Source organism: Tribolium castaneum, chromosome 5 (genome assembly GCF_031307605.1).
Source record: "Tribolium castaneum strain GA2 chromosome 5, icTriCast1.1, whole genome shotgun sequence".
In the NCBI taxonomy this organism is placed as follows: domain Eukaryota; kingdom Metazoa; phylum Arthropoda; class Insecta; order Coleoptera; family Tenebrionidae; genus Tribolium; species Tribolium castaneum.
Genome location: NC_087398.1, coordinates 11,463,256 through 11,488,426, shown reverse-complemented (window position 1 = coordinate 11,488,426; position 25,171 = coordinate 11,463,256). Strand labels below are relative to the sequence as shown.

The 25,171-nt window shown below is 32.2% G+C and overlaps 2 protein-coding genes across 4 annotated transcripts in view; both read right to left on the bottom strand.

The window, feature by feature from the left end:
• Tet (Ten-Eleven Translocation (TET) family protein) overlaps nucleotides 1-5,566 on the bottom strand; it is a 46,755-nt gene extending 41,189 nt beyond the window's left edge. The window contains exons 1-2 of one of the 3 annotated variants that reach the window (XM_008194802.3): nucleotides 5,439-5,566; nucleotides 3,480-4,963 (exon numbers count right to left, since the gene is read on the bottom strand). In XM_008194802.3, coding sequence (XP_008193024.1) covers nucleotides 3,480-4,781 — 1,302 coding nt within the window. In that variant the 5' untranslated portion in view covers nucleotides 4,782-4,963; nucleotides 5,439-5,566. Of the gene's footprint in view, nucleotides 1-3,479; nucleotides 4,964-5,343 lie in introns of all 3 variants that reach the window. The other 2 variants (XM_015980013.2, XM_015980016.2) reach the window with 2 other exon arrangements.
• A 2,931-nt stretch (nucleotides 5,567-8,497) lies between these two features.
• On the bottom strand, nucleotides 8,498-24,386 carry bves. The gene is made up of 10 exons (XM_064356620.1): nucleotides 24,225-24,386; nucleotides 23,858-24,180; nucleotides 23,685-23,816; nucleotides 23,530-23,637; nucleotides 19,458-19,719; nucleotides 19,196-19,412; nucleotides 15,505-15,846; nucleotides 11,515-11,841; nucleotides 11,037-11,464; nucleotides 8,498-9,054 (listed from the first exon to the last, which is right to left on the bottom strand). Exons 1-10 carry the CDS (start codon nucleotides 24,346-24,348, stop codon nucleotides 8,873-8,875), a joined length of 2,445 nt encoding a protein of 814 aa, XP_064212690.1. The 5' UTR covers nucleotides 24,349-24,386; the 3' UTR covers nucleotides 8,498-8,872.
• Between the last annotated feature and the right edge of the window lie 785 nt (nucleotides 24,387-25,171).

The following is a 25,171-nucleotide window of genomic DNA, read 5'->3' as shown; positions in this document are numbered from 1 at the left end:
TTTCAATGCATTTTCGCCATTATGTCCCGTAACGGCAGCCGACCAATTGATTGTTTGCCACCGAAATGGTTCTGCTGGATGAGCGTTCCACCGATGGTCCGCTGTACGCAAACAGCTGGCAAAAGTTTATTCTCCAAACGCAGCTGTTGGATCCTAGGCCCATGGCGTACTACCTGGTATGTGGATAAGCATATAATATGGCATATGCGCCATATATGGACTGGATCAAATTCATGCGAGGCTGCTCTTTCCGTTTTCCGTTGCCAGGCTCTCACACAAATTCACACAAATCATTTTTCTACCGGAAATACAAACCAAAATCTTGCAACAACCTCAATCATCATCCTGCGATTTTGGCCACAGATGGCGATTTTTTGCAAACGCCCCCTTTATGCTGCACATGAAATAGTGCAACTAGAGCGATTACTTGAGCTCGATGGTGATTCATAGATAACTCCTCTATTGATTGGGATACGTCACCGCAATTCGGCTTAAATCACGCATGTTTTTGGAAATTGTGTCTGTGTTTGTTTTTACGTCTGCCTGTACGTAAACAAGACACAACCGCCGCGATTTTGAGCATCTCAAACGCGTTTTAACTGTTTTATTCGGCTCTAATAGGATTTTTGTTAAATGCAAATGGACATTGTAGTCGAAAGTAGACGAACTTGTTTTATTTGTCTACGAGCTTTGCATCGACTAGTTCAGCCAGCTTTATTCAAATGAGATAAGGTCGTATCAAGCGATATTAAGATGCTGGGAAAAACTGTTGATGATTTTTCTCGACCGTTACGAAATCTGTATCACAATAAGACGCGAAAGCTACCGAAAGCTCGACTTTTTCAGGACCAACGTCTAGTAACGCGCGATCGCTTTCACAATAGTTGTTTCAATAGAAAAATTGTTTCGTAATCAAATGAATACAAGTAGTAAAAATCTTTTTTTTAATTATAATTTTAAACAAGTACAAACATTGTACCAAAACAAGAACCTGTAGGTCTGAAATAATCTGGAAATTCTTTAGTAAAAGATAACTAAATACCTAGTATCTGTTTCTAACTGATATGAGCAAAATTCTTCATTTTACGATCAGAGATAAACACGAAATATAAGAAGAAAGAAACACAAAGTCGACACAATTAAAATAAAATAAAACAAACAAGCATACAAGATTTTTTTTAATTCACAAATAGAAAAACCTCATGTAAAAATCGTGGTGTAATCGAGTAATAAGAACTGTAGTGGACACAGTGACAAAGAATTTTTTCGTATGCAATATTAGAATATACAGACTCAGTTTAAAGTAACGCATAAAATTCATATGTTTGTTATTGTAGTTTTTCAAAAAAAAAAAACAACAATCGTCCTTTATAAAATAAAGCAAAAACAAAAAATTAAGTTTCTTATGTGTAATTATTATCAATAACTTTTCTTTTCTTAATTGTTTAAAAATTATTTTTAAATTTTTAGATTTAAAATTTTTTGTGCTTACCAGAAAGATAATTTATTACTATCAGAAACAAGAAACAAAAATGTCAGTCGCCATTAAAAAAACTTAAAAATGACGTTATTACTTAAAAACCAAAGACGTCAGAAATTTCAGAAATGTTCGAAGATTTTTTTAAATATTACATTACAATATTAAATACATCACAAAAATATGAATTTTATGCGTTACTTTAAACTCACCCTGTATAAGAATAACCTAATTTCAAAGTAAAATATATAAGGATTTTGAAGCAGAATAAGAAAGATTCTAATGAAAAACTTTTTGTAACAATAAATGTTTTTAACTTGATGCTACCAAAACATCAGATTTTATGTGTGATTTAAAACTAAACAAGTTAAAACCGAGTTTTAAACTAATTGATTGGTGCAGGATATTTGTTGTAAAATAAAAACAAATTTGTGTTTGTAAAAAATCAATAAATAATTATAAAGAAAAAATAAAAAAATACCGAACAGCATCGTGATTTCGCTTTGTAGGTAATTGTCTAAATAAATTATTATAATAAATATTAATATAAATAAGATATTATGTGGATACTTTTTTACTATAAAAACTGATAAATCAGAATATTAATAAACTGAATGGTTGATAACAAAATATGCATTTAAACTAGCAACAAATTTGTAAGTTTTTTTTTTCCAAAAAAATTATTGTATTTTTTTATACAAAATCGTGAATTAATTTGATCGATAAAAAGTATATTAGGTACAATAATTAAAAAATTGATTACATAAGCTTTCAACTTTGACAAATATCTACAAAATTTTTCGGTAACGTAGTGTTATAAGTAGTATAAAATATGAAAAAAATAGAAGAATATTTTTAATAAAATAAGTTATGGTAAAAGAAAAATAATTTCTTATTTGTTCCCTTGAGTAGAAGAGTAGAATAACGTAAAAACTCAAAATTTATCACTAGTATAATACATAAATAATAGCTTAGTATCTGTCCCAAATTGATGTGATCAAAATTATTGACATAGTTAGTGCTAGGTAACCTGGTAAAGGCTGACCTATTACTTTGAGAAATGTATAGGTACGAAATTTAGAAACTAGTTGATCAGTACAACAGTAAATAAAATAGAAAAAATGCACTATACGTATATTTGAACATCAAAAAGACAAATACAAAATATAGAATATTATGGTATGTCCTTTACCCATTATAAAATTATAAAAATATATATAGGTAGGTAATACTTAAACATTTTTATTAAAAAAGATTATTTGTTTGGCATTTGAATTGACAATAATTTTTTTCAAAATTTGTTTTTATTCATTTTTGATATAAAACCGTTAGTTAATTTAAATGGTGAATTAAATATTATTACATTTTTAGATAATGGACTGAATAAGTAAATACTACGATAAAAATAAAATAGAAAATAAACATTTTTTAATTGGATAAGAATGTTTTTTAATAAACAATAAAAAAAATTTTTCCTTCGATCACAAATATTTAGGGAAATAAGAACCTCTAACGCCCGGTATTTCAGTTGACGGTTCAACCAAAATAATTCTGGTTTGGCGTATTTCAGTGCTGTCTGGTAAAAGTATGAAATAACCTAATAAGAGCTTGAAATTTTTCGATAGTACACAGAATCAATAAACACCATAGTATCTGTTCCAAATTGATGTGAGCAAAATTCTAGATGTCATGATTAGTTGCCAGGTAACTGGTAACTCTGAATCATTATTTTGCCAACTTACGTAATGCGCAACAAAAATAATGAAAATATAAAACAAATATAAAATATTATGACGTGTTTTCTTACAAAAATTAATCTCCTTTATTTTGGCATTTGATCTGGCTACATTTTTCCCCAAAAATTAACATTTGATAAAAATTTATTCCAAGTTTCGCTTGACGGCAACAAATATGCACATGAATTGATTGGCCATAACAATTTGGAACGGAGTTTTGTGTTTTTTATAAATTTGCGAAATGTAAAAACGTAGTTCGGACTCACCTTTTTCTCCGTGAGCTTTTCGCATCGCCTCTGCTTGCAGATCTGGTGGCTCTTGTCGTTTCGACACGGGGCACAGTCACCACAATTGTCCTTCCTCTGACATCCGATGCATTCACCGCACCGTTTCCGCTTCTTCTTGACTTGTTTATCGACATTTCCACCACTGATCTCGTCAATATCCACCGCGTTATTTCCAGCAAGACTGTGATGTGTCTTAAACCCGGCCGTGCTGGAAACGGCGGCCACTTGTCCCGAATTCTCCGCCATCTCCAAGTTGCTGGAAGCGCCGTCACTCTCGGCGGAGCTTTCCAGGCTGGAAGCGCGCATTTTTCGGCGTTCCTTCTTCCGGAAGTCGTTCCTCGTCGGCGAACTCATCGTAGCACTTATACCGTTCAGTTTTTTATCCAGTCCGTTGTAAATCCCGTTATCACTGACCATGGGGTTCTGGAACTGGGGCAGGTTCTGGATTTTGAGCCCCGTGTCCTGGAGCGTGGTCAGCTTGAGGTCGGGCTCCGACTTGAGCACGGTCACGACGGTCGGGGACGAGATCAGGGGGCTGTTCTGGATGATGGTGCCGTTCTGGGCCGGGAAGTGGATGGTGCTGTTGAGGTTGGGCGGGTGGGCGTAGAGCTGGATGTGGCGCTCGTCCAGGAACTGCTGCTGGATCGAGGGGATTTCGCGCGCTTGGATGGGGGCCGGCACCAGGGGGTAGCCCCGGTTAACGGCACTTAAGGTGTGAAAGTTGGAGTTCAACGGGGTTAAACTGTGGCTTCCGGGACTAGAAGAGTTGGGGGAGACGGGGGTGAGGTTCGTTAGGGTGGTTAAAGTCGGTTCACTTGTTGTGACAGGTTCGTTGAAAGTCTGGAATTGTGACTGGAATGACGGTAATTTGGAGACGACTCCGTTCTGGTTGAAGGCATCGGCGAAGGTGTTGACCGGGGTGGTGGAGGTGAAGCCGGTGGAGGAGTCCACCGATTTGGACTCCCATGGCCGGTACTGGGGTTGCGAGGAGATGATCGAAAGCCCGTTTTCGCCGCGTTCGAGGAGGCGCCCCTCCGCCGTGTAATAATCCCAGTTTGATATGTCTAGGAGGCGGGTGTCGCTGAACAGGCGGTCGGTGGCGGTGTTGAAAACCGCGTTGGAGTCCATGTCCGAGGAGAACGTCGAGAACGGCGGGAGATTCGCACCTGGGGGACCATCCTGGACGGTCGAGCTCGGAGTCGCAGGAGTCGGAGGGTAGGAAGGCGCCAAGTTCGTGTACCCCGTGTTCAGTTCAGGGTCTTGGCTCAGAGTCTCGCTCATCTTGTCATCGTCGAAAACACCCTCGAGACACTTTCAACTTAAGCTTATTGTCATTGTAAAATCCTGATTTTTCGCTGAGGTTTCGGGAGTTTGTACTTGCTCAATTTGTACTGTTTGTTGTGTTTCTAGTTTCGTGTATAAAAATAACTTACTTGTACATCATCTTTTATAAAAAATAATATCTGGAAAAGAAGAGAACATTTCAGCTTTTTGGCGCGATTCAGACGCAGTCGCGATGTTATGCATTTCCTAGTTACTCGAGGGTCACGGTCGCTGTTCGCGGGTTGTTGCTTGTGAATACAAGGGAAAGTAAATAGGGCTTAAAAAGCGCATGCGCTTGCAATTTAGTCGATCCTGGGACGCTCACAACTCGCGAAATAAAAACAATTTCAATTCACAAAATCAATCAAAAAAAAAACAACAAACCGAAATAAACAAGCGAGCTTTCGCCCAATTTACCACAAACAGTTTCGAAAAACCAACATTTGAAAACAATCGTGGTTTATAAAATTTTCGAAATCGCAATAGCGCAAAAACCTGGCGAAAATTCGTCGCTATTTACCTATTGTAACAATTCATTTGGCCAAAATAGCGTGGGGTTGTCGAGAGTTCGCGTCGCTTTGAGTGAAAGAAAGTAAAAAAATCGTAGACACTGACCATGTGTAAATAAAAAAATGTTCGCACACACACCACCAAGCACGCACGATGTGAAAATACAACTGACGACGCTACGCACACTTTGAAGCTTTCATGTCTCGCGCTTCGCATCTGTCGTGCTTTAAGCCAATCACAAGCTTTACTTTTCCACCGGTGACACTGGAACTTCCTATGTGTGTACGACTAGCGAAATGCGTCTCCCTATTTTTGCGTAATCGTAACGTCTCTGAGCTTTCGTATTTTTAGACTGCGAATATTGCGAGCTTTTCATTACACTGCGCGAAAAAGTAATAAAGTCGGACATGAAATTTTATTGATGACTTCAAAAGCACAAATCCGATGTTCATTTACAACAGCCGGGGGCCGTTTCAATGTAAATAAAAGGAAACGTGATGAGGAGGTGGCGGGCCGTGAAACAATTTCTTTTTGTTTTCTCAAAGCACCCGAAAGCCATCTGTACCTGTTTTAATCCACAATTTAAAAAATTGTAATTAACTGGAATAATTACTGGACCAGTGATGAGCTTTAAATCGATTTGAACCGGTTTTGGGAGCTCGGCGAGCTTTGAAAGCTCTTGAGGCGCCCATGTCTTATACAACCAGTAATACGCCGAATAAATCGATTTTCAAAAAAACTGCACTAAAATATGCACAGAATCTGTTTTATTGAGATTTATTGTTTTCTAACTTTTTAGTATGTGAACAAACATTGGAACTTACTGGTTAGCATCAGCAATTTGAAACAAATTTAATGTCCTCTTTCATTTTCGAAAGTTGTTTTTTTACGTATTTTTCGCATAAATGCTATTTATGGTACGTGAGTGAATAAAAACGAATTTTATTCCTGAAAAAATAATTTACTCACACGAGACAAAGCCGAGTAATATAATTTTTTTTTAATAAAAAAAAACTCTTTTCACGGGTATCATATTGTTTTTTTCTAATTCCTATTAATAAAATTATATGTTTTAAAAGGTTTCAATGCAAACTAATTATCAACTTAATTCGAATTAGTTTAATCCTGAATTAAATTTTAAGTCGCTTTTTATAAAAGCTGTTAAATGTTATTGTTAAAACCATGGCCTCCTTGATGTATGGAGACAACTTCGTTGTTCAGGCCTGGCGCATCGTTAAGTTCGGCTGATTCCCCACTGGCGCTGCATTTAGCGGACTGACGTTTATTTGACAAATACCCTTTTTGAGGTTAAAGACTAATAAATTTGAAAGATGTACGTGTGCATTCGTGAAATACGTTGAAAATGTGAGGATAATTCTAAAGTTATGCCCTGAATGAACGTTTGGATAGTGTAACTTTTGCAGGAAATCATTTTACGATCATTAGGATTTTTCATTTTCAGCTTCAGAAGATATACAATATTTTAAGGTGAATTGATTGTTCATCGTTTATAAGTATTTTAAGCATAACCTACGGCACTAGTACGCAGACACAGATGCAGAGAAAACGATGTTTCAAAGAACCTTCCATTTATTATGCATACTCTATGGTTTTACCAATGGTTAAGGTTGAATGCGTTACAAATCTGTGATTTTTAAGACATGGCTTAAGTTTTCTGAAAGGTATTTGCAACCTTTTAACCAGCAGATATTTGCAATACATTGTTTAGGCAAATGAAACTATTTTGCACACACGTATTTTCAAAACCTGCTATTGTTAATTTAGTTTTAGTAAAATGTGCAAAGAAAGTCGTTTTTTTCAAATGAAATGGTTTAAAAAAGCTCGATCCAGCGTTCTTCTGCTGCGTTATTCTCTGCTGGAGTGTCTCTGAACCGTCCGTTCCAAAGTCCCTGTCTGGACCTCTGCTCACTCTCAAGCACCGTTCGTGGATCACCAAACTCCCGAAGAAAATCTACTACTTTATAAATTTTTTTGAGTTTTTGTATTTAGAAATTATCAATTACATTGTGGGCTCTTTTTCACCTTCTCTTCTGCTGATTGTACTTGTTAAATTCAATTTTTTTTCGGATTTAACCTCACAAATGCTATTTGTCAGATAAACGTCAGTGCGCTAAATAGGGCGCCATCTACGGTTTCGAAAAAACCGCTGAAGCTTATCGATGCGCCAGGCCTGAACAACAAAGTTGTCTCCATACATCAAGGAGGCCATGGTTAAAACAATAGTTTAGTCAAAAAAGTGAATAAAATAAATCAAAACAATCAATAAACTATTTTTTTACTTTATTAAATTTGTGTTTTCAACAAGTGTGAATAAAATCATTTTTATTTATTATTGATTATTTTTATTAAGTTTATATAGACTGTTTATAAAAGAGTGTAGGGTCTTAGGTGATTTTGGAATTTCAATTTGCCGCATTTAATTGTTTTTTTTTATAAAATTTCTAAAAAGTACCAATTTTTATCTATCCAGACAGCCAGTAAAACCAATTTTTTCATATACTAACATTGTTTTTCTTGAATGGAGCAGCAAACTTTTAGTACCTATTACGATCCCACATTCATTTATAGACACTTTGTACATCCATTTTATTATTAGGCTATTGTTTTAGTAACAGGATTTGATATACGATTATAAAATGAACATTTTATTAATAGGAATAAAAAAATTACTCATCAGTTCAGAATAATAAAAAGTAAAGGATATACCGGGTGTATCAGAAATACGTGTGTTAATTTTTCTAAATTTTAATTAAATCGTCAAAAAAACGTGCTAATTGTTGACCTCTGTTATTCGTTAAAATTAACACACGTATTTCTGATACACCCTGTATATTTACTATTTAGAAAATAATACCAAGAAAACCTTGAGTTATCGCTCGGCAAGTACTAAATTTTTGGTGATAACACGGTGATAACAATTTTTTAATTAAAAAAAATGTTTTTTTGACTTTAAAGTATTAATTAAATAGTTATTATAAATATAGTACCTGTTAGAAATTGTAGTAACTGGTCAACATTCTGAGATAGTGTTTTTTGCAAACTCGAAAAACGTATAGCGGGATGAGGCAAGCGCCTAGGGGTTATGCAACTAGTAATACAGCCAAATTTGTTCAAGGTCATGCAAACGCGGGTGTTTTAAACTCTTTTTGCTATAACCAACTTTATTAAATAACTTATAAACACGACAGATATAAACATACAAATATAAATATGTACACATATAAATATCGCTAACATTCATAGTATATTACAGCGGTTTATAAAACATTCGTAGCAAACCCTATCGGTAGTTAAATCTCCGTTAAAACGCTACGTTACAATTTTTGACTCATTTTTTGATTGGAAGGCAAATAGTGGAATTCACTGATAATTTGGTTGAATGCGTGCTCGAAATAAAAACCGTTGGAACGTTTCTTCCTTAAATGCGCACCAAAGGCACAATTTTGTGGTCACATTTTTTGATGATTTTGAACAAGCAAAAACGTGCAAATGATAAACCAAACATGGGTATAACAATTTTAAATCGGTGCGTTTTCGAATTTGACTTCCTTGTCCTTTTCTTTGCGACGCAACGAGCGACTGTGAACCTCTGGAATTTTCAGCGAAGTGGTTTTGTTCGCAGTGAAGGGAGAATTAGCCGGGAATTGGTTCGCTACGAGCGGAACCCAGCACTGGTTCTGGAGCTTGCCCAGAGAACCCACTGGAAATTTTAGGAAAAAATTAAACGCTAGCTGAAAACAATAAACTCTAAGTGAAAATAATTGCTGGGTAAAAATTTAGAGGTCATTCCCTGATAATAAGTCTAAAAACGATCAAAACTTTTGATAAAGCCAAAAATAATATTTACAATAAGTTAGCAAAACAAGTAAACAAGTATGAATTTAAAAGATGAAAACAACTTCAAAATTGTCAAAATTTTAATGAAGTAAAAAACCGAAACAGATAATTCAGTAGAAGATTATTTAAATGTAGGTTCAGTTAATTTGGAGCAGAAAACTGATGCATTACCAACATTTTCAAAAATACTACTAAAATCTGTACGTTTAGGAAAATTTTATATTTTGAATTTGAAAGATTATATATATATATATATATATATATATATATATATATATATATATATATATATATATATATATTGCTTTGTAAAATAGTCGCTAGCACAAAAAAAAATTAAAAATTATAGGTGTAGCTAATCCATTTAATCGTAATTAAATTTTATAATATTTGCGATTAATTTGAGTAAATGGCAGCTAAAGTTGAATGAATACTAAATAATTAATTAACTACTAATTAAACAAATATGAATTAAGTTACAATGTACGTAATAAAAGTCATTCATTAGTTACAATTTAGTTACAAATAAATGTGTATGTGCAAAAGTTATTAGAAATATAAAAAAAAAATTTTTCTTTGACATATAAGTTTGATTTAATGATTATGTATTAGGGAAATGTAGAAAACTTTTGAAAAAATTCCTTTTGGTTGGAGAGATAATAAGGTATGTATAATAGCAAACACTTATTTCTATGTAATTTGATTATAAGTTATTGAAACTGCTCAGTTTTGAAATAAAAGCACTGTATAATAAACATGAAATATGAAAAAAAATTGTTCCAAATTTATTTTCATTTTGTTTTGACTTTATTCTTAATTTTATTGACCACACAATGATGTTTACTTTTATATTGTTTTACTGCAATTTTTTTTTCTTATAATCCATACAAATTTAATCTTAAGATGTAATTCAACTGCTTTTTATTTTCACTTTTTGATGTAAGTAATATAAAACAATATTTGGCAATATAAAAATAATAATCGCTAGGAAAAAATTAATAAATAATTTCACAAAGTATAAATAACAAAAAAAATATTAAAAAATAATTAAACATAAAAACATAAAAACGTTTAATTATAATTACCAAAATAATCCCTACACATTATACTTAAAATTTATTTATAATAACCGCAAAAAATATCACTAGCCGAAGAATAATCAAATTATTCAAATTACACAAATTGAAGATTGAAAACTTTCTTTGTACATATTTTTGAGCATTAGTCTGATTATAATAAAATATAAATATTTAAGAAAAAAAATGTACAATACAAATCTCTTTGTTTAATAGGAGAGGCAATCGCACTTTTTACTTTGCTTTACTAAATATGCCACTGGGTTTCTCCTTCGGTTTGTTCATTCCTTCTCTAATGCAGGTAATTTTTATTCGACTGTATCATTAGAAGATAGTATTATTTTTTGACATGAAAATCTGAACGAAAACCCCATTACAGTAAAACCTCCCTTAATGGACACCTCCGAATAACGGACACATCTTCACAACGAACATTTTTGTAGGAATGTAACAAAACCCATATTAAAATTTTTACCTCCCATTAATGGACATCTCTCCACAACTGTTTCACTATTTTATCAATCTTATTTAAAAAAATAATTCTGTAAAATGCGACGTTGGCATTTTTATAGTTTTGAAACGGCTAATAGATATAGGGTTTTATAAGTAGTATTGTTTTTTCTATCAAATATTTAAAAAAAAATATTTACATTACAACTTAACATTTCGATTATTTGACCTAAATAGCAATTTTTATTTTAATACCAAGTATTTCTACTTAGATTATTTTACTTAAAAAATGACTACCTATTATTTAACTAGCACTTACCGTTTGACGTTAGTGAATTTTTCCGGTGTGTGCTACGATATGCTTGCGACCGGACTAATCCGGTGGTTCCGGTATTGACAGCATCCATTGACATACTTCTATTGTGGGCTTTCGCCCACATTTCGTCTCTTTTTCCCCTCTGTCTTTCATCACTCAATCCGGTGAGATGTTCATTCAAAGCGTAAAGTTTCTGTGTTATATCTTTCCCAATAATTGAGTCTAGCACAACTTTAAGGATCGGTCTGTGCCTTAAAACCCGTTCTAGCTTCATCCTTGGCCAACACAAGTAAACACTATCCTCCTCGGCCGTTATGGTCACTTGGAAAACATCGTCGGATTGTTCGTGGTTCGATTCCCACTCCGGGGAGTCGACGAACTGATGCACATTTATAAAATGTAAATGAGTGTCATCGCAAGTCACACGCAACCTGCAACAGAAAGTGTTAGTTTTGTCACTTGTGGTGGTGAAGTGTCTCACTTTCCCTTGAGCAAAATTGACAGTCTTTCGTCAGCCGGACTGACATCCTCAACGGCGTAAATGTCGCCACGTTCGAGCGTCATCACCGTGGCTTCCCTCACAAGTTCCTTGAAGTGTTTGCGACTCACTCGCAACGGTTTGAAGACTTTGAGGTACAAATCTGTGAGTTCGAGTGTGAGAGTTGGAGGGAGAAACTTCCAGGCGAGTAGGACAGTATGCGTGAGGTTGAGGACCACAAGAAGGGAGTTCCAGAGAAGGATGTCAGGGGCACACACTTCCACACCGCCCCAAAGGGTCAGGAAAAAATAACCGATTGAGAGCAGGGCCCTGAAAATACATTTGTTTTTATTACTGCTTTTCCTTTCTTTTTGAATTTTATTCGTTAAAATTAGAAATTAGAAAAAAGTTAAAATTAATCAGCATGTCACAGGTAATATAATTGGCTTGGCTACTCTAAAGGGAATGCCATGTAAAGCTGGACTAAAACCATATCATCGTAATGCTCAGTATCAGAGCTCGAATACAATTTGAGGATTGAAGGCACGTGTATTTTACTAGTAAATTTTTGTTAAAAAAAATAAAATTACAACTTCTTTTGTTCTATGCGCATTTTGTTGTGAATTCTGCGATAATAATCATTGTTGCCCATCTCTCTTTCATAAACTTAACTGTGATAATCATCTAATCATAAATGTAAAATTCTAATTCTAAAGGCTGTGAGGAGGATGAAGTCCAACAAGGTTTGTTTGTGCTACTTATTCTGAATGCGGAAAAAACAATTAGAAATTTTTATAATAAAATTCACATTTTTGATATTTTTCTAAAATAAAATAAATTATTTTAAGGGAGTTGTATTCTGATACAAATAGAGCAGTCATAGCATATAGCGGCGCCATGATCCAATTTTTATAAAAAATAAAATAAATACGAATTTCACTTTATAATAATAATTGAAAAAAATTTGTACGTGTTTAGTTCATACATATTTAAAATACAGTTGTAAAGGCCTATTACAGTAAAACCTCTCAACAACGGACATCGGTGACGAATCTTTAACTGTCCGTTGTAGAGAGGTGTCCACTAATAAGAAGGTGGTTCTTTTAAATAAATAATTTTAAACATCATTGCATAAACTACCCACCAAATATATTCAAATTTAAAACAACAATTTTACAAAAATATATTCAGAATTCTTGAATAAGTAAGTATGTACGTATGTTAGATGGATTAAATATGTTTTGTATAGATTTAGGTTTTGTGTTTAATTCTTTAAATTTTTTGACCACTTTGATTTCTGTGACTGTGACATTTTGTTATTAAAATTTTAGAAAGGTACATTATAACTAAAAATTTTTTCAAAATAAAATCAAAATTATTAGAAACAAAAATTTTTTTACTTAAAATCTTTAATTTTTATTTGATTAATTTTGGGAGTCATGTATTTTATAAAAAAATTACATGACACATAATTTAAGTACCTATTTTATAACAGATTCAAAATATTCAGGGAACATGAGTTTACTGTGGTTCTAAAGCAAGTTTTTCCTTTTTTTATTGTCATCAATCCTTTATCATGTTTTTATAAAAAAAAATCCTGGTAATTGAGGATTTTTTTTGTCCGTGTCCGCTATACAGAGGGTCCGTTGTAGAGAGATTTTCATACATTATTTTCCAATGCTTTTGTTACGTTCCTACAAAATTGTCCGTTGTGAAGAGGTGTTCATTAAGGGAGGTTATACTGTAGTTGGGATTCTAACTTTACAAGAAATGATATCGTTCCATTAAAAAAACTATGTGATGACATCATGGCGCCGCCATATTGGCCGCCATAACTAATCCAGTTAGGTCAAATTTATGCTCAATTAAAATGCTAAGTTACCTGTTTTAAATTTTTTTTTATTTTTGAAAATTAAAAGAAATAAGAATTTGATACGTCACTGATGATTTCAAAAAAAAATTACGTGTTTGGTTCATCCATATTCAAAATAAGTAGCACAGATGTAAAAGCCTATTAGTAGGGCTTCTAATTTTACAAGAAAAAAAATTATATCGTTCCATTTAAAAAATTCAGTGATGATATCATTGCGCCACCATAGTGGCCGCCATGACTGATCCAGTCAGGTCAAATTTGAGCTCAATTAAAATGATAAGTTCCCTTTTTTGCATTTTTTTTATTAAAAAAAAATTACGAATTTTATGTCTTGCTTTAAACTGACTCTGTATGTAGAAAATAGAAATACAAAAGAATTTACAGATGCGTCATGTTTCATGTATTAAAACTTTATTTTATGCTCTTGTTTGATTCAAAGTTGAATATTGTTAAAATATGTTAGCAAATATTTAAGGAGATTTGCTAAATAGTGCCCAATATTTTAAAATTTATCACAAATATTATCGTGTAAGGCATTGTGACCAAAGTCATCTTCTCAAGAATGTAAAGAAAAGCATTTTGTTAAGTAGTAGGAATGTTCTTTATGTTAGTTTTTTTCAAAAACTTTTATGTGGTGAGATTATCAGCTCTTATCATCTGAATCAAGAGAACATTATAGTACCTAGAGCAAACCACCGAAATCCTTTTATTTTTTTTCCACCTCTAATAGGTACCTTACATTACCTCCACTTTTTAAATGTTTTAAGGTATACATGGTATCTGTATTTTGAGCTCCACCATGCGGATCTGAGTTATTATAAAAGATACAAGGTCGGTTAAATTAGGGCAGAGTTGCGCATTTTTATGCTAAAAATTTAATGTGGCATTTTTGGTTTTTGAATATTATTTGGAAAAACACGGAAATTTGTAATTGTTTACAGTTTTTATTCCTGATTACAACGATGTATCACATGATATGATCAAATTTTACATGCTAATCAAAATGAAAAAAAAAAAGTATTTTTGCCAAGAGTTCTTTGGAAAAAACGTCAACAATTTTGTTTTTAAACAAACTAGATTATAGAGGTTTTACTGAAGTTGGATCTGGAAGGTCCACATTTCCGCCAAGCTTACTATTTAAAAATTAAACATCATAAGCTAGAATTTTATTCTTCGTAAAACAAAATAAGACGAAATTATAAAAATTCTGCCCGCATATTTAATAGAACTGTCAAAAATTAATTTGTTAAATAACACTTTTGACGTTTGTTCCAAAGCACTCTTTGCAAAATTGCTTTTTTCCTAATTTTAATCAGCATATAAGTTTCAATGACATCGTTCTAATCAGAAACAAAAAGACTTTTCAAAAATGCAAGCATTAAATGGCGTCCATAAGAAAAAAAAATTAAGTGTTGTAACTTTTACATCAACCCCTTGAAAAAAGCGATGACAGATAGATTTAGATTTCTTGTAAAAAATTGCCTCAAAAATGTACTTCTTAAAAACGTTTAGTTCTTTTGGTATGCGCTTAAAAAATGAAAACGAAAATTACAAATTTTCGATTTTTCTCAAAAATTCAATAACTATAAATGACACATCAAATTTTCTTTTAGATAATTGTTCATCATAAAAATGTGCAAATTTGCCCTAATTTAAGCGACATCGTATCTCTTATAATAACTGAGATTTCCATAATGAAGCTCGAAAAACGCACACTCTGTACAATTGTATTACAATCGATCTAGATATTTTCTTCCATGATTTCCAAGTAAAAAGGTCAAACTTTTAGAATTTTTTTTTCATCGAAATTTCTAATGTTTTGTAAATTTTGATTGTCTCAATTTTGTCAGGGTCTTTTCTATTCCTTTTTGGTGTTTCTGTTTTATTTTATTGTATTGTATATATATTTTAAGGTTTATTCGTTGACCAAATAAATTATATTATTATTATTATTATTACTATTATTATTACTTCAAAAAAACTAGGTTGTTGAGTATGAGTGAATATACATTTTCTTAAAAACCTATTCTATGTCAGTGCCAAACAAAATACTTCCACATTAAAATATACTTTACAAAAAATATAAAATTTTATAATTTTGCGACGAAGTGTGGACCCACCTGACAATGAGGACGCTCTGCTTGAAACTTCCAGGCACTAGAAACGCAGCAGCGAAGAAAAAATTCGCTGTCTGAAACAGAGGATGTTGTGCAGGAGTCCACTCCTTGCAAAGGGCCCATGAAGTCGATTCCGGGCCTGTGTTGTTCAAAGTCTGGAAGTCGTAATCGTAGTCGGAAGTGTTGGTCAGGTTGTAAAGTTCGCCCCAGGTTGTGCTGTTCTCCGGTAGATAGGTGAAATTTTTCATCGTTTTTTTGAAGTTTGTTTTGATGACTCGGTTGGACACGTGCGTCCTCGACTGGATCAAGGGAACCTCCATGTTTTCTAAAACCCCAACCTGTCTCCTGACCCATCCACACCTCGACACTCACCTTCATAGTATCAAGTTTTCCTGGTGGTTTTTCCCGGTGGTGAATTGGGCGCCTTCATCGTGTTTTGTAGTGAAGTGTTCACAGATTTGGAGCGGTGTGCTCGTCGACACGCCCCATTCTACTGTCCCCCAGAACAACACACGGGGATTTTCTCCAGATTAGAGGAAAAGCGCCCGAATTGGACGACTGGCTCATTGTAGTCCGCCAATCGATAGCAGACGCTTACGTCGACGGACATGCCGGAAAAAACACACACTACAAATTCCCTTTTACTACACCTACGGAATTTTCGCCCAAGAATTACGGCTCGAAATGTGCAATAAATTTTAATGTGTCACATAAAACGCGCTGATTGAGAATAAAAATTCGATCCCGGCTGCTTTGACCCAGATTTTGCACAAGGTAGGAAATTGCGTTTTAATCCCAATTTCAAATGATAAAAACGCGATGGCTTGGCCCGGAAATAGGTTTTAAGCGGTGGAAAGCGACGTTAAACACGATTTACTAAAGTTTTGCATGATTTTGGTAAAGAACACACTCTAATGTCTGTTTCGAATGGCTGTGAACTAGAGCTGATGGGGTCACACGTTTGGAACACATTTTAATCAATCGTTTGATTGTTTTGATAAATACTAATTGGTTTTGACAGCTTAGAAATTTAGTAAGTTTTTCGAAAAGTGTTGAGGAAAAGCTTCAAATTAATAAAATCATGTACAAAAAATTCCTCGAAAAAAACAGAAAATCCAAAAATAGTGAGTCGGTAGGCTATACTAATTTTAAATTTTAAAGGATACTAAATAAAGTACGCTAAATATTTATCAAGAAAACCCGAATCTGGTTATAGTGATGCAAATTACTAACAAAAGTAGGAAAGTATATCTGGATCAGTCTGTGGTTCGCTCGAAAGCTCAAGCTTTCGCATGGTGGACATTAAAAATGTTTAGGTAATAAAATAAAATGAGCATTAGAACAGGATAAGAAAACTTAATAAAAACTACGTGTTTTTTTAATTAAATTTCTAGTTAATTTAATAAATTAATTGGCTTGTCAATTGTTTGAAGGAGAGTTATGGTAACAAATTTCCGCAATTTGGAATGGGTTTTAGTCATTTTTAATTAAACAGTGCCAAAGATTTTACAGTAAAACAAATATGTATAAATGTATAATGTATAAATTATCTAAGTTGTTATGAATTAAAATTAGCCCAGATACCGAAGATGTCCTAATAAAACTATACTCCTCACAATATCATTTAAAAAATCTTTTCATATAAAATTAATAAAATAAAATGCTAAATAATTATAAATAGAAAACAAAATTATCCAAAATTACAATCAACATAGTATTTCTATTAAATTAAATTGAATTTCAAAACTCTACTTTTAATGTAAATAAAATCCTTATTATACTCGTAGATAACAAGCTTTAATAATAATTTGTTTATTGCAGACTCCATTTTAAATAAACCTACCTTATTGCGACTTATTTCATTTATTATGATTGTAACCCATTTTAATTTTTTAATTTTTTTAATTTTTTTTTTCTTCCTAAAACAGGCTTAATAAATATTAGATTTTCGAGTCAATCCAATCTAAACGTTTAAATTGTTAAAATTGTCGAAAAACTTTTTATCAAATTAATTGATCTTACCTTTGAAATCTTATTAACATTCCTAATTACTTTATTAAAAAAAATAAATTAATTTTTCTAGATTTCTAAGTGTTACTTAAATATTTCTAAAATCAACTGCTCTACAAAACTCAGTCAAGTCTTATAAAGTTTTCCTCCTAAAACATGCTTCATAAAAAATATTTTTTTTAATAATATTTCGATTCGTTCCCATCTAAACATTAATCTTTATCTTGAGGAACCAAACTTTTTCACAAAAACTGACAGCAGAAGGTAAAAAATAAAAACAGAGTCGAATTCATGAGATAATTTTCTGATATGGAAATTTAGATCTGATTTCGTTTGATTCTTGATTTTGACAAAAATTATATTATGACACATTAGCTGGAGAATTTGGAAAATAATAAACAAAATCGTTTTTTTACAACTGGATGTTGTTCCTAGGTTAACTTATTACCTGACAGACCAGTTCTTATCTCGATTTAAATATTTATAACGGGGTAAACGGCGTGATAATTATAATGTTTTTATGGAAAAACCTAAAGTTGAAATGGCATGAAAAGATACATAATACAAGTAAGTCATATACAAGACCCATACAAAAAATTAGCAAAAAATTTATAATTTTTTTAATAAAAAATTAAATGTATAAAAAATGAGTTTTTTCATTTTTTTAATTTATGCTCCGAAAAACTTCTAAATCTGTGTCTAAATTTTTTAACTTTAAAGATCATACCTCATAAAAATTTTATTTAAAAAATAATATTTTGAATAACTTAAGAAACAAAAAACAAATTTACTCAAAATTTAAAATTTCAGGTAATTTCCTACTAGATATAAAAATATCACCTTCCCTTAAATTTTCTCGTAAAAAGAGGCTAAATAAAATTTAACGAAAATCAAGTAATTTTAATATTTTTGTGATGTACGTACATATAGTATCTTGAAAAACATTAAAATTATTGAATCGGTATCTTAAACATTCTCAATTAATTTACTAATAAAAATCAATCTTTTATCTCTTAATTTTTACGATGATCACTTATTGGCTCATTAATATCTAATTTCCTCCTATTTGTTCATTTTTATAAGCAGATTTTATTAATAAATTTAGACAAATTCATTGAAATTTCATTTACAATAAAAATCTTCTTTGGTCGAAAAGTCTTTGGGGTATCCTTGTCCAATAAGTGATGTTGTTTCCTTCACACCAAACTTCGATACGAGATTAATTTGTATGTACATTTTAAATTTGATGCTAAAATGATTTAAAAGGCACTGGTGGTAAAAATTAAGTTAATTTGTCCTTTACACATTTAATTTTCTGTTTCATATAAACTTTGTATACTAGAAAAGTGATCGCATTTACGTATGAAGATTATGCAGAAGTGCAACTTAAAAAAATTGTCATAGAAAACTGTTCATTTTCGATTAGGTGTTTATATGCAAAAAAGTTCTATTGCAGTGACCGTGTGATAACTTCCTAAAGTTTGGCGACTTCTTTATGAAACACTTGTATAAAAACTAATTTTTTTTGAATTTTTTTCTCTATTTCAAACTGTTCTTTTATAAAAAATTGACCACAAAAAATAATTACAAACTCAACTAATTATTAATGTAATGAAATTTGTATTTGATAAAAAAAAAACAATTCAATAAATGCCCGTTTCCTTAATTGTTTTATTTGAAGACTCAGTCCATATCTACAATTTCACAGCTGTGATACTTGGAGCTGGTCTCCAGCCAGCTTTCCACATCATTCGACGTGAGATCATCGTTCGAAGGAAGCTCAGTCAGTGGTTCCATTTCGCTCAGATAATTTTGATTCAAAGTTCCGTTCTCTTTAAACTTTTCATACGAACGGTATCTGCTATCATTCGAAAAAGTACCAGGTGACAAAGGACACATCCCTGCAAAATCGATAAAAACCTTCCTAAAAAGTTAAGCCCTTATACCTTCAGTCTTTTTGGTACGAATTGGCGACTTGTACTCTCCACTCGACGTCAAAGACGACGTAATGCTTGGCAGTCTTATATCGAGGTGTGAACCCTTAGCTGTGACGATTTTATTATTCATAGCGTACAGTTTTGTGGCAATATCGCGAGCAATTAGAGTCGTCAAAACAGTGGCCACGTAGGTGTCTTTGACGAAAAGGTACTCAAGGGCAGACCTTTGCCAGTATAGGTACCGACAAGTGCTCGCAGCCACGATCGACACCTGAAATTTTTTTCAATTTTCTTCAAGTTGCTATTTAGCTGTTTTAAGGGGAATACGACCGTTTGTGAGCATATGAAAAACTAATGTAAACGGTTTAAGATATAACTCGAAAATGCATTAAAAAATTTATTGCTGTTCACCAAGTGACAGAACATGGTTTTTGTATTGATATTCGGTATTTCGTTTTAAAAAATAAGTTTTTGATTTTTTTTTCAGAATGTAAAACATGAAAAAAATTGCGATTGTGAGTATAGTATTATTTGATCAATAAAAATATTACTTTTATATACTCAGTGTCATAAAAATTGCAACACTAAGAAGGAATTGGAGTTTTTTTTAATTTAAAGCTGTTAATTAATGTCTATTTAATGTCTATCTTTAGATGCTTCTAAGAGTTAGACTATTATAGTTTCAAAACCATAACAAAAAAGTCACAATTAGTTTTCTATTTAAAGACGATAAAAAAGTTGAAATCATAATCAGTTTTTTCATTGTTTGGAAACATACTCTGATAACTGTGAGTGTAGTGCAAATGAAAATGGGAGGATGAATCTAAGTTTTTAATATTAAAGAGTAGAAATTGTCCATTTGTAAAGAAGTATGTTATTTCAAAATTGTAGAAAAATGGAGAACACCACATGTTTCCAACCAACTCAAACTCATACATTCTTTCATTGTGTTAGTTATCGCTTCCATTTTATGTCATAGTCTTGTCGCATCACTACGAGAGTATGTTTTATTTTTATAATTTAATTTGAATTAAAAAAAATAAGGGTTGAAGATAAACCAGTAGGTGCAAAGCATGTTCCATGTTTAATTTTTTGACAATAAACACATGAGACTTCAAAGAACTGTTTTTTAAGTGCTTAAGTTTAGTGTTGCAATGCATCCCAACAAACACAAACGAAGTAAAAAAAAATCTCATTCGTGGAAGGAATGGTATATAAAATAGGAAGTTTTGAGTTTTTTGAAAGTATTGTTTAAAAATTATCTATAATATTAAATAACTTAAAGGATAGAAGTGAGATTGTAAACTACATTGTAAACAGGTCCACAACTCATTTAATTATAACTTTGTTCGCATAGGATTTTTAGAACTAAAGGTATAACTAAATGTATTCACACTTGTTTGAAACATAAAATACAAAAAAAAAATTAAAGCAAAAATTTGTAACACCTTTTTCCCCTTCGCACTTTAATAGTATATAAATTATTATTTAATATTATATAAAATTATGTCGGCTGAATATTAAAATAAACGTGGTGATCTATATCTGCTTTTAGTTTTTACTATCAATTATAGATTTTTTAATAATTTTTTGATCTTCTTTATTGAATTTACGTTATTTTAATCCATTTGAATCGCATATGTATGCACATACAGGGTGTTTGTTTTTCGAGCTCCACCATGAAGATATCAGTTATTATAACTTATTATAAGAGATACGAGGTTGATAAGGTTAGGGCAAATTTGTACATTTTTATGCCAAGCCAATTATCTGAAAGAAAAATTGCTGTGTCATTTCCAGTTTTTGAATATGAAAAAAAAAAGAAAATTGTAATTTCCTTTTTAATTTTTCAAGTGTTATTTTTTAACTGGAAAGAGAATTACCAAGATATTACTCGATTTTTTCTCTTTTATAAAGGTTTGAAATATGAAATATGATGTCCTTTCAAACACTTTTTTTTACTCTCACTTAGATTTCTTAACCGAAAACCGCTTGTCGATAATATCAATAAAAATAAAGAAAGGTTTCATCCAGATAGGTATATTACACATAGATAAGAGACGATACTCCGAGAAATTGTCATAAAAAGTAATAATAGAAAATTTTTGTGAGCTGAAACTTTAATGGAAATTATGAAAAGAAAAAACTATCAAGAAAAGTGTTACTAATAACAACTAATTAGGTACTTCTAATGATTTTTAGTGTTTTAAAACAAATTATAACATTTGTTGTAAATTATTGCCACCATCACTAAATTTATAGTAGCAGTTTTAAGTAAAATCAACCATTTTTATAAAACATTACAAAAAAGTTTGTTTGTGCTACATAATTTTTGTTACTATATTTCGATTCAGAAGCATTAAATTTATCACGGATAATAATAAGGAGTAATAATTTTGCAGACCAAATGCTGTTACCTACATCAATAAAAAAAATCTAAGTCAATTTCAATTTCTTTTCACCGGAAAGAAAATACAATTTTTGTTGAACCGGCGCATCCACCAAAATTAGGTGCCATTCTAAGACCTGTCAATCATTGAAGGTCTCCAGTGGTAGAAAATGGTTCCAATATTTTGCCTGCGACGTAATAATTCCGTTAGTCATAATATTTGCCTCACGTCTTTCTCAATTTTATCGTACTTTTTTCTTTTTTTATACTTTATAGAAAGATAAAGAAATATACTATTTATTATTCGGAAATAATATTAACTAGACGCCCTATGGTGATGACTTTTGAACTATGTCGAAAACAGTAACGAAATTTTCGTAATTCCACATTTAATTGACATCTAATAAATTGTTTAACAATTATGCGTGTATAGTGTTAATTGCTTACATTGGAGAGAAAAGTGAGTGGTGGTAAATACTAGCTTTGACTTTGTTCTGCGGTTTTTTGCGGTATAGAGTGTTTATTGTTGAAATTTGAAAGTGGATAAAAAGTGAAAAAGATTTAAATTTTCATTACAAAGTGTTATCAAACAATTGTCTATTTAAAGACTATAGTAATGGATCACAGCGAATACAAAGTTGGGCTCAAGAAACCAATAAATTAGTGAAGTTTGTGAATTTTAGGTTAGAATTTTTCCACTGATAAAATCATGAAATACTTCGATAAATCAACAAAACTACAATTAAGATTAACAACTGCTAATACACTTAAACGTAAATTATTCCAAAAGGTAGGCTTTTCAATGTCTTTGTAATAATTTTCCAATAAAGAAAGTAAACCAAAAAGTCATTCATTATTCGTGTTTTCCTCGACATCTCCAATTTGTCAACATTCGTTTCTTCCACCAAAGATACAATAATCATTCCGCATAGGCAATGTAATAATTGTGAAGCCTCAAAATTCGTACAACGCTCAAAATATCCGAATAAACATTTTCCCGCCATTTATGGTTATTGTTTTCGACCTAGCTCAGAAGCGCCCTCAACGGTAACTTTACTTCCGAATAAACAGTATACAAAATTGTCGGTTGTCATTAAAAAAAATTAAAATGACATCATTACTCAAAAACCAATGACTTAAGTAAGTAAAAATCATATCGAAATTAAAAAGATTAAGCACAGGCTTAATAACTGTGTGTAATTATTAACAAGTTTCTTCAATTTTGTAATTTTTTTAATAGTTTTTTTATTTTTTTATACTTGCTAGAAAAATAAAGAGATTAAAAACAATATACAAAAATGGCGGTTGACGTTAAAAGAAATGTCATCATTACTCAAAAACTAATGACGTCACAAATGTTACAATTCAGATGCATTAAATTTATCATGGATAATAATAAGGAGTAATAATTTTGCAGACCAAATGCTGTTACCTACATCAATAAAAAAAATCTAAGTCAATTTCAATTTCTTTCCACTGGAAAGAAAATACAATTTTTGTTAAACCGGCGCATCCACCAAAATTAGGTGCCATTCTAAGACATGTCAATCATTGAAGGTCTCCAGTGGTAGAAACTGTTTCCAATATTATGCCTGTGACGTAATAATTCCGTTCGTCATAATATTTACCTCACGTCTTTCTCAATTTTATCGTACTTTTTGGTCGTATTCCCCTTAAGCTTAAACTACATACTTTGAACTTGTCATCGACTGTGTTCCTGCTCGATTCGAATTCTGGCGAATCCAAAAACTCGCACGGCAAAATCGGGTGTAAAAACTGGTTATCGGACAAGACATTCACCTAAAACTTGACTTTTCACCCCTCTGAAACCTCGCCAAATTACCGACTTTTCCTGAAAGCAGCAACCCCAAGCGATCCGTTCTCGTCAAATTCTGCACTGCGTAGGCCTCCCCAGCATGCAGCGACATAATTTGAGCAAATTCGGCGCTCACCATTCGCTTAAACTGCAGCCTGGAAAGCTGAACATTGTGTAAAAACACAATTCTCAACCGAAATTTACTTTAAACGGTTCAAACAGTGCATGATAGGCCTCCTCCAGCTCCGGATCGAACTTAACAGGTCTCAGTTGGTACAAAATGTGGAACACTTGCGCCATGTTCATTAGCATGAAAGCGAAATTCCATGTGAACACATCAGGGGCGCAAATTATGTTCCAAGCCCAAGCCGAAAACAGCATCAAGCCCAGGATGAGCCAACAGTGCATGAACAGAACTCCTTTCTTGGAGCAGGTGGAGGAATAAGCCACAACGAAACACATGTTGGCGAGCTGGAACAGGATGTTCTGGGGGTCCTTCCAGTAGTCGCACCATGGCCACCAAGTGCCTGGAAGAGGGTTGAAGTTAAGGGATTTTTCCGGGGTGACTTACTTGAAGGGATGTTATAAGTGAAATTTTTGTTATTGAGAGGTGAAGAGTTGTTAAAGTCTGCTGTGCCGACTATTAGGATATGGGGGCGTTCTTCGTTATGTTGCAGGCCTGTGTGTTCAGGCATGGTGGTGCAGAGCTTTCAAATTGGATCTATAAAAGCGCGCATGGGCTTTGAGTCTTTTTTGTAGGAAACTGTGTGACTGGGTGAGAGCTAGCCATTAGCAAATAGAGGGCGCAAGGTTTCTGAAAGCTCATTCAAAGATAACAATGGGTACAAATTAAATGCTCAGTATTTTATTTAAACGACAAGTATTTTTGATCAGTAAAAATAATAAATGCACAGTAAAAATGATAGATGCAAAGTAAAAATAATAAATGCACAGTAAATAATAGCATCTCAAAACTAGAGAGTGTAGAATTCCACATTTTGAGTTTTACGTTTTCGAGTTTAATCGTTGGAAAGGTATGTTTTCTCTTAGTTTTTAGCATTTAAATTTGCAAAAATGAATTAAATACTAATTATTTATTATTTTAACTCTGCAAAAATTAATTAAATACGGATCATTTATTATTTTTTACTGATCAAAATAGGATTTATTACTGATGGCTTCATTACAACCCGATAACAATTAAACCTTCATCCATTCATGCATTTGCCGATGACTTTTAGTCGTGGAAGAAAATCTTTGTCTAAATTCCGCTATCTAAAAAATTCAGAATTTAAATTATGCGTTTAGACACTGAACTAACTTGAAAAGTTCACAAATGACATTGATCTCAACAAAAATTTTGAAAAATTTTTAGTAAAATTTCACACAAGTATAAAATTATTAGGCTTTGTCTTTGAATAATTATTAGGCTATTCATTCAGGCATAATTCATATTATTAGACTATAATTATTTTATTTTTTGGAACGATCCATATGTTTCGTGTTATTGGTTGCAAA

What these genes read in the sequence shown, in the direction of transcription:
- bves (XM_064356620.1), bottom strand. Translation starts at nt 24,348, where the DNA reads ATGCCTGAACACACAGGCCTGCAACATAACGAAGAACGCCCCCATATC. An exon ending in GGTTGCTGCTTTCAGGAAAA is followed by an intron (nt 23,638 to 23,684) that starts GTCGGTAATTTG and finishes GTCAAGTTTTAG; the next exon opens with GTGAATGTCTTGTCCGATAA. An exon ending in TCAATTTTGCTCAAGGGAAA is followed by an intron (nt 11,465 to 11,514) that starts GTGAGACACTTC and finishes TTTCTGTTGCAG; the next exon opens with GTTGCGTGTGACTTGCGATG.